Below are 10,088 nucleotides of genomic sequence, written 5' to 3'. Positions count from 1 at the left end.
CCGCCAGACCTCCGTGGGTCGGCTCGCGCGCGCTCTCTCGCTACAGTCTCCTGCTCGCTCTGCTCCAGTTTAGACCGTTCGCTGGCTGGGCGCCTCTCAAGGCGATGTCAGAATTACTACGCCGTGTACTCTCGGCGCAAGAAATGCATTCGCACTTCCTCACGATTCCCTTCGGGGAGGTGGGGGCAATTTTTTCTTGGTCGTTTTCCCAGCTGAAAGGGGTGCTATCTTTCGTCAAGCGCGTGAGTGGCTCTGCAATGCGTGCGAAGTTTGCGACGAAGCGCCGGTAGTATGCGCACAGCCCGAGAAATCTTCGCACGCCCTTTTTGTCTTTCGGCCTTGGGAAGTTCGCAATGGCTGAAGTTTTTTCCGGGTCAGGTAGGACTCCCGCGGCGTTGACGACGTGCCCCAAGAACTTGAGTTCCCCGTATGCGAAACGGCACTTTTCAGGCTTCAGCGTCAACCCCGACGTACGAATGGCCTCGAGTACAGAATCCAACCTTGCAAGGTATTCGTTGAAGGTCCGGGCGAATACCACTACGTCGTCGAGGTATACGAGGCAGGTGTGCCACTTAAGGCCAGCTAGCACAGTGTCCATGACTCTTTGAAATGTCGCTGGTGCTGTGCACAGCCCAAACGGCATCACCTTGAACTCGTATAGGCCGTCTGGGGTTATAAATGCAGTCTTCTCTCGGTCTCTCTCGTCCACTTCAATTTGCCAGTAGCCGGTCTTCAGGTCCATCGATGAGAAGTACTTCGCGTGGCAGAGGTGGTCGAGGGCGTCGTCGATTCGGGGGAGGGGGTACACGTCCTTTTTCATGATTTTGTTCAGTCGCCGGTAGTCAACGCAAAACCTTAATGTGCCGTCTTTTTTCTTTATGAGTACGACGGGCGCAGCCCAGGGGCTTTTCGATGGCTGTATAATGTCATCGCTCAGCATGTCGTCGACGTGAGTCCGGATGGCTTCCCGTTCGTGTAAAGAGACGCGGTACGGTGACTGTCGGGTAGGTCGGGCTCCATCTTCGGTTATTATTCGGTGCTTCGCTAGAGGGGTCTGACGTAGTTTTGCGCTCGACGAAAAACATTCGCTATAGCGACGCAGCAAAGCGAATAATTTTTCCGTTGTTCTTGCGGTAGCGCCGGATTCACGTCGAATTGCTGCGGGAGCTTGAAGGTTTCTACGGGTGTGCGTTCAAAGTCGGCGACTGCGATCACATCACTTGCTTCTTGCGTTTCTTCGAGGAACGCAATTGCAGCTCCCTTGTTTAAATGCTGGTACTCTTCGGTGAAATTAGTGACCAAAACCTGAGATTGGCGTTGCTTAAAGTGCGCAATGCCTCTTGCGACGGAGACACCGCGGCCGAGAAGCAACCTTCGATCACTCTCTACGATAGCGTCGATGTCAGAAGCAGCATCCTCACAGTAGACGGCGATCATCAAGCTTGCGCGGGGTGGCAGGGTGATGTGATCGTCGGCGATCCTGACAGCAGCACGGTGATCGGGGTTCGGCTGCGGCGTCGTGGAGTGATCGAAGGAAAATGTTATCGACATGGTCTGCAGATCAATTATTGCGGCGTTGTCCGTCAAAAAGTCCATTCCGAGAATCACGTCGCGGGAGCAGTTAGGCAGAACGACGAACGCCGCAGGGTACGTTGTGCCGTCTATGGTGACGCGCGATGTGCACGTTCCACTTGGCGTCACGAGGTGGCCTCCTGCTGTGCGTATGTGCGGACCGTCCCATCTGGTCATAACTTTCTTCAGTTTAGACGCAAATGGTCCGCTCATTACCGAATAGTCAGCTGCCGTGTCTACGAGGGCGACTACGTCAAAGCCGTCGATGGACACCTTGACTTCAGAAGCAGTCTTCCTCGAGTTCCGGGTTCGTCGGGGCGTCGTATCTCTGCTTGTACGTGTTGATGGTCGGGCACTGTGCATCGTCGTTGTCGTCGTCTTCTCAACGGACGTCTCGGTCAGGTCGGGTACGCGTCGCGCCGTGTAGCTGTCGTCGTGTTCGGGAGTCTCGTCAGGGTTAGATCGGGTCGTCGGGATGAGGGCATGTCATGAATCACTGTCTTCAGTGCGTCCTTGCGTCGTTGGAGGGTTTCCAGTTTTTCGCCGTAGAGCAACTTCACCTCCAGAAGTTACCGCCTTTAGTTTCCCCCGCGTGGGCTGGGAGACCTTCCACGTGCGAAGTCAGCACTGCTACGGCGGTCTGGCGACTTGTACGGGTAGGGCGAAGGCGAACGGTTGAAACGGGCTGGTCCACGGCTGGTGTTCGACAGGTATTCTTCAATCTCAGATGGGTGCTGGCCGGGTCGGGGGCGTGGTGCGTCGACGGAGAAACCACTTAGTCCGAGTCTCTTGTATGGGCAGCGACGGTAGATGTGGTCGGCCTCTCCGCAGTGGTAGCACAGAGGACGATTATCCGGTGTTCGCCATACGTCAGTCTTCCTCGGCGTCTGGGTTTGTGCTACCGGGGGTCGGGCGGGCGACAGTGGGCGGCGGTAGGGCGGGGCCTCTTGACGACGTGCCTCTTGACGACGTGTTGGAGCAGGGCGGGGTCGGTGAACAGCCGCGGAGTACGTCATAGCTTGAGGCTCACAGTGTACTTCGGATGCCACAGAAGTTCCCAAAGCGTTTTGAACTTCTTCCCGGATCACGTCAGTTAGGCAAGCGACTTGGGGTTGCGGCTTCGTCGGGAAAAGTTTCCGCAGCTCCTCTCTCACTACTGCGCGGATGGTCTCGCGTAGGCTATCAGCCGGAATCCGCATGTTGTCGATGTAGTTCGCACTGGCCGCGCCAACAAAATTCCGGTCATACTGCTTAGCACGCATTTCGAGAGCCTTCTCAATCGTGCTGGCTTCGGTCACGAATTCAGCGATGGTTTTGGGCGGGTTGCGGATAAGTCCAGCAAACAGCTCCTCCTTCACATCGCGCATCAAGAAGCGTAACTTCTTTTCTTTCGTCATTTCGGGGTCCGCGCGGCGAAATAATTGCTTCATCTCCTCAACGAAGATCACGACCCCTTCGTTGGGGTGTTGTGTCCGAGTTTCAAGCAAAAGCGCAGCTCGCTCTTTTCTCACAACGGTAGTAAATGTCTTCAGGAACTCCCTTTTGATGTGAGTCCAGTCGGTCAAAGAACTCTCATGGTTCTCGAACCAAGTTCGAGCAGCATCTTCTAAGTAAAAGAAGACATGCCGGAAAGTTTCTTCGTCGTCCCACCTGTTGAAGATGCGGACGCGCTCCAGCTTCTCGAACCATTCTTCGGGGTCTTCAGCGGGGGCTCCCCGGAACGATGGCGGTTTCCGGGGCTGCTGCAGGACGATTGGCGACGTTGTTTCTTGCGCCATGGTGTTGGTTGCAGCGTTCCTTTTCTTGGGCCCTTCTGGCATCAAACCGAACTCGGTGGTAAATCTTGCAGGCGGGGGCTGGCTCTTCTTGGACTGGCTTGGCGGCTTTTCGAGGTTGTAGTGGGCATGAAGGGTGCGTACCCCGCACCTCCACCAGATGTCACGAAGACAAGGACGATGCAGTTGTCTTGAATGAGAAACACGTTTATTGGAGCGAACTTGTGCTCCCCTAACAACTCAAAAGAATACAGAGGCGGCGAAGCAGCGGTCAACAACAGGCGAGTGTCTTCGAATCGAATGCCCCGGCGTCCGCACTGCAGGCTTTTTATCTTTTGGCGCGCGTGGTTCTCGAAACGTCGATTCGCATCGAGAACATAGTAGATCCAAGAAGATTATTCTGGGCTGTTCACGTTAGATCGGAATGCTCTCCCTATCACAACAGATAACACATGCGGCACAGAAAGAAAGAATATAACACGCGCTTCCCTTGGCGCAGAGATAACACAGACCGGCGCAGCCGGGCGGTAAAAGCAAAACACAAATAAACAAACCCAATGTATGGTTCGCGGCAATATATATATATATATATAGACTGGCAAGATTATGCGTCACCATTACCAGCTCGTGAAACGCCACAGGAGCCTACGTTCGCGCAGGCCACACTATAAACTGAACGAAGGCAGCATTTGGATTCGGACTGGCCCCCACTGATCCGTGTAGCTGTCCCGAATCCAGCTACCGGTCCTAACCCTCCCCATTCCCTTTACGCAACGCCCGCCAGAGGTGCTGCCATTCCTGAGGGTCCAGCTCCAAAACCGGAGATACTTCCCCCACGCCGACCATGACGGAAGTGTGCGAGCCCTGAAGCCCTTCGAGTGGACCCGACACCACGACCGGAGTCACCCTCCCTACGCGTCCGACGATGAAAGTGTCCCGGCCCTGGCCCAACCGTAGAGTTCTGACGGGGTAATGAACGCACGTCACCCGAGCTACCCACAACGAGCACCCACCAGTCAACACCGCAGCAACCCCTGTCGAGGATAGCACCGAAAGATCGCGCAGCGCTGCAGACACTTTCCACGGTTGACATAGAGGACGCTGTCAAAACTCTAGCTCCAAGGTACAACCTAAGGAAATTCTCTGGATCGGCCCGCCGAGTGCAGATTGCTTGAGGTGATGGCTCCGAGTCCCAGCCGACTTCCTCTTCCTCAGGGGACGTAACACTAAAATCAAAAGAATTCTTATAGTCAGGAAACTTGTAGACAAGCGTGTATGCTATGACCTTCATGTTCGTACCCTTCAGACGTATAAGCAACGAAATATTGCCCCCAAAGTGTTTCGTATTTCACTGCCTCCTTTAATAAAGAACCTATCTAACGAGGATGTAGAACAATGGAATCGAATACTAAATACCGCTTGTCTAGAATTAGTGCCCGTCACAATAGAGCACTCTGAAAAAATGTTGACGTCACTTGTGGAAGAGGAACGTCGAGTCCGAGAAAGTTCCTTACATTCTGCGGCAGAACTCGAGGAGCTGAATTTATTTGAGCCCAAAAAAACCCTCGAGGTGTCAAAAACAAAGACAAAAAACTTGCAAGGCATAACGGTACGGGGCATAGCGCGTCGTATACGAGGCGCGTGAGGCAACAATCGAGTCTGCCTCTTGTGGATGCGGTTGACTGCGAGAAGGGTGTTGTCAGCATGCCGGGGGAACCACGGCTAGGGGTTGACTGCAGCGTCGGGGGTGGCAACATCGTTAATTAATCGAAGATCAAATTTGGCGTCGTATTTCACTGCCTCCTTTAATAAAGAACCTATCTAACGAGGATGTAGAACAATGGAATCGAATACTAAATACCGCTTGTCTAGAATTAGTGCCCGTCACAATAGAGCACTCTGAAAAAATGTTGACGTCACTTGTCGCGGGGTCTCACATTTTGCCCGAGCAACGAGAAGTACTCAGAATTAGCACTCCTGGGGGATCTAAATAATTTTGCCCGTACTCTGCGTTTATGAGAGTACGTCTTCGACAGAAGTGATGGGGAGAACGCCAAACCTTCTTTCGTCGCCGAGCCCCACTGGACGCCCAGTGCACAAAGGGAGGAAAATCTGGACTTGTATATTCGTGCCGTCCAGAGAGACGTTTTTTAGGCATATCAATCACGCCAAACCCGTCATCACATCACAAAAAACGACCAGGATGCTCTCAAGGTATTGAGTAAACAACTGCACATTGTAATCAAAGCAGCTGACGAGGGAGGGTAATTGTTATTCTCGACCGGAATGATTACGTCAAAAAAGTGGATCGGCAATTAGGCCACCGGAAATTCTATAAGCCTCTTATGTCAGACCCTACTAAAGAACTCCACAACATTGTAAATAACGTACTTGAGCAACTTGTGGGGGCCAGAGAAATTGATAGAAAACTTACCGCGGCACTAACATCGGCCCACCCAGTGGTTGGCCGATTTTACATGCTTCCAAAATTACACAAAATTGGAAACCCCGGCTGACCAATTATATCAGGAATAGCTACCATCACAGAGCCAATTTGAAGTTACGTAGATTGCCTCATTCGCAATATACCCCCTCCATTTCCATCATACTTACGGGACACAAACCATTTTCTCAAAGAAATCGAGGGCATAATTCTAGTGGACAGTCCATTTCTCGTAACATTGGACGTGACTTTCCTTTATACCAACATTCCGCACAGCGATGGCATCAATGCCCTTATTCAGTCGCACAACGAACACCGCGAAGCCCACTCTCCCAGTCCGAGGGTTATTGAGGTATTGACGCGCCTAATGTTAGAACTCAACAGTTTTTATATTGAAAACAAATACTTTCTCCAAACAAGTGCAACTGCGATGGGAACAAAAATGGCACCAATTACGCCACTATATTCATGCACAATATAGAAACGAAACTTCTCTCTACTTCACACAGTTCACCTGCACTGTACAAGTGATTCCTTGACGACAATTTCCTGATCTGGACAGACACTGAGCAACGACTTATTGCCTTTATAGAAGAATTCAACACAGCTCATCCTAATATTTCATTCGCCTACGAGTACTCTCCCACCGAAATTAGTTTCTTGGACGTTCAGGTTCATGTGCGGGTGAGCTTCCTGCTGACGAGTCTGTAAAGGAAACCTACAGACCACCAACAGTACCTGCACTTGGACTGCTGCCACCCACGTCATTGCAGGACGGCTATCCCTTATTCCCAGGCACATAGATTTAGAAGAATTCGCTCCAAGGATGAAGACTTTCGCTCAAACGCCAGCCGAATGTGGGGCGTCCTCGTCAAACAGCATTACCCGTCGGCCCTTGCTGACGTTGCCATATCTAGGGGGGCAAGTTTAAATCGTAACACACTGCTACAGGGGTCACACGTGAATCATGGGAAGAACTCCCGCTCCAATTTAGTCTGAACGTTTACAACTAGCCCTCCAAACGTAAATCAAGTTTTTAAAAAGCACTTCAACATTCTCCAGCAGAGCGAGTGATTTTCCAGAATTTTCAGTGATCCTCCGCGTGTATTATACAGGTGCGCAAAACGCATAGGGGACTATCTTGTCCACCCCAAAGACAGGCACACCCAGCAATTCGGCTGCCGGCCGTGTGGAAAAAAACAGATGTTTGGTGTGTAAACACATGCAGACCGCGAGGGTGGGAATCAGCACACACTCGGACTTGCGATGTTCTGTGCGTGGGTGATTTGATTGCGACTCGCCCAGTTTGGTTTACCACTTGGAGTGTGGCGGATGTAATATGCAGTACATAGGCCAGACTGAGGGACCTTTTCGAAAGCCGTTTAACAATCACCGCTATCACACCAAAGCACTACCAAATCTTCCCTTGTCGAGACACCTAGCGATGCAAAATCACTCTTTCGAAGACATTGAAGTCACACTTCTTCAGATCAGTTTCTCTAGCTTTAGGGAGCAAGAACAATGTCAGTCTTACTTAATCTATGGATTTAATACCCTGAAGGGGGTTTTAATGAGAGTCCTGGAACGATGGCTGTAATTCGTACGCTGCATGACCATTGAGGCATTGTGATCCCGGGACATACAAGACCTTGTAGATTTGTTGTCCTTTTGCTATGCCTACATTAAACTGTGTTCATCGGCCTTCCCCGCGAAGTTAATTGCACTGTCTGACGTGCACAGGCAGCCTGTTTCTCCCGGTGTGAGGTTGTGCATTGAAACGCCAACTACCTGCCGCTATGTTCCGCCGGTCACTATAATTGTCTCGTCCGCTTCCGACCCCCTACCAACACTTCCCTTCCCGCCCCAGCTATTTCATATTTTTTATTTTTTATTTTGTTTTTCTCTCTCATTTACTTGTATCAGCACTTAGGAACCATAACACGCCTCATTAATAGCCAGACTGTACCCATTGCCTCTGTCACCAGATGTCATACTCATTTTATCCTTGGAAATGTGAAATCGAATGTTGAAGCTTCCAATTTCAACCGACCATTTAAAAAGTATTTTATTTTGGTGTCTGTTGTGGCTTATACCTCAAGTGTCTTGTATTCACATTGTGATCCCCAATGCTAGCGCTCACGGGGTGCGCGCGTCCTTCCTGTCTAATCGCTCATGTTTGCTATGCTTCTCTTTTCTATTGTTGCCTTCTTTTTCTTTTCTTTTCTATTTTTTGGTTGCCCCGGAGGCATGGCACACACCGACTGTCGCCTCTCTCTTCTTGACTTCATGTTTTTACAAATGGCCCCACTCCGACATATTTTCGTGGAATAAGCCCACGGGTCCACGCGTGCGGCTGACAGGCCGAGTGCAAACAGTTAATACGCGGTTCATTGATCTGGCGTGACACGACGTGACTCCGCATACAGAGGGAGGCGAAGGCGGGGAAGGGGACGCCTCAAACGGGCTCCCCCACTGGCATTTGTGGGACCCCCCGAAGTCGCGGAAGCTGCCTGGTCTTCAGATATACTAAAGGGCACCCCTTGCATTCTTGACCTTGCTGCTGAAGACGGACTGTAGTTAATCCTTGTAACCGGTGACGCGCATGTAAGCTCACTGCCCGTGGCGGCATGGGCTTTGTAGTTGTAGCTTGGCAGTCTAGGTGCCATAAGAAGCTTAAGAGGGTTCAACGCTGGTCGACCACTCTCTACATGCCGTAGACACTCGAGTCACGGCCGGGGGTTAAAAAGAAGGTCCCCTTCACCCCGAGCAGTCCTAATGGCGCTGGCTACCACCCCCAAGTACAGGAAGCAAAAATACCTAAACATAAATACCCCAGAAAGTGGAGGGGAAAATTGCCCCGCCGGTAGCGTAGTGGTTATCGCACCAGACCGGTATTCTGGAGGTCGTGGGTTCGGATCCCACCTGGCGGGCATATTTCTCCACTTTCTTTCTTTCTTTCCAAATTCTTTATCTGTTTCAATGACCTACCACATCCTCTCTTTTGCTTTCCGAAGTTTTCTTGACTGCCAGCTCTTATTTCTGTGTTATTTGCAACTAGCCCCTCATTTCTATATATATATGTATATAAATATATATATATATATATATATATATATATATATATATATATATATATATATATATATATATGTATATGTGTGTGTGTGTGTATATATATATTTGTGAAAGCAGCGAAGTCCCCATGGGTGGTTTGCGTGGGGTTTCCCCGATGTAGTGGAATATATTATGATAGAGATGACATTGTCCAAGTATGCGTTTCTGTTGGAAGTACTGATTACACCACGTTTGTGTGAAGAGGACAACCCCGTATTCAAAACGGATTTCATTTTTCTACAGGTTAACTTTATTTTTACCGTAATGAAGAAAAGTTCAGCAAAACAATTACAGTTTTACGTGGCATTATATAATATTCGCATCCAGAAGACGCCAACTTTTACATATAACCGCGGCAAAGGAGTTCCGCGGCCAACAGAGTGCGCAGCTTGAGAGTCCCGCCATCAGTCGTTAATGGCCAGTTTGGCTTCTGCCCGAGCCTTGCGGGCGAAGCCGAGGAAGAGCTCCTCGAGGTTCGTGTCCGTCACAATGATGTGTTGGAAGTTGAAGGTCATTTGCAAGGCGGACACTTGCTGGAACAGCGCACTCCAGGCTGGACGTTGCTCCAAGATGAAACGGAGGCCCTGGGGAGAGCGAGAGTTTGAAAACTTCCGTTAAGAACAGAGTCTAAAACAACTCTCACACAGGAAAGAGGAACGCTGCCTGGAACAGATGAGAGATGAAAAAATATTTTTACCTCTTGTCTTGACTCGTCTGCGGGAAGGGAAGATGACAGAAAAGATGCGCAGATATGGATGTCTCCCATCTTCTCTCTGTCTTTCTTGCGACGGTATTTCCCAGTATATAGTGGCATCAACGCGCCCAAATTTCCAAAATAAGGCAACTTTATAACAACATAAAAAGGGGTTAATCCTAAGGTGATTTTTGTAAGGTGATCACACAGTGCTGCTAATGTTTCTGATGTCTTTCATATACAACTGTAAATAAAATCGTGCAGAGCGCATACCTTTTATATTTGCAAGATTCCCGAACCACCATGAAATGTTCCATGTTTTGAGATTTGGAAACAGTTTTTGGTGACACCCGCCAATAAAAAGCTGGGACCAATTTGTTATCTTCAAGTCTCCTTTTGGGACAATAGTATGCACCGTCGTTGTTCAAGCAATTAAGTATAATAATACATTCGGTTTGAATAAACTGTTTGATTATTAATAACATGCATT

At 49.8% G+C, this 10,088-nt stretch overlaps 1 protein-coding gene across 1 annotated transcript in view; it reads right to left on the bottom strand.

Annotated features, from left to right (window-relative positions):
• Positions 1 to 9,175: 9,175 nt before the first annotated feature.
• The window catches only part of LOC144180063 (phospholipid-transporting ATPase ABCA3-like), an 83,979-nt gene continuing 83,066 nt past the window's right edge, over positions 9,176 to 10,088 (bottom strand). The window contains exon 16 of the mRNA XM_077708470.1: positions 9,176 to 9,488. Coding sequence (XP_077564596.1) covers positions 9,309 to 9,488 — 180 coding nt within the window. The 3' untranslated portion in view covers positions 9,176 to 9,308. The remainder of the gene's footprint in view (positions 9,489 to 10,088) is intronic.

This window comes from Haemaphysalis longicornis, unplaced genomic scaffold (genome assembly GCF_048455015.1).
Source record: "Haemaphysalis longicornis isolate Haplotype H1 unplaced genomic scaffold, Haemaphysalis longicornis Haplotype H1 scaffold_4, whole genome shotgun sequence".
Classification (NCBI taxonomy): Eukaryota; Metazoa; Arthropoda; class Arachnida; order Ixodida; family Ixodidae; genus Haemaphysalis; species Haemaphysalis longicornis.
Note: the sequence above shows the minus strand (reverse complement) of the source record. Positions and strands in the feature narration are given on the sequence as shown.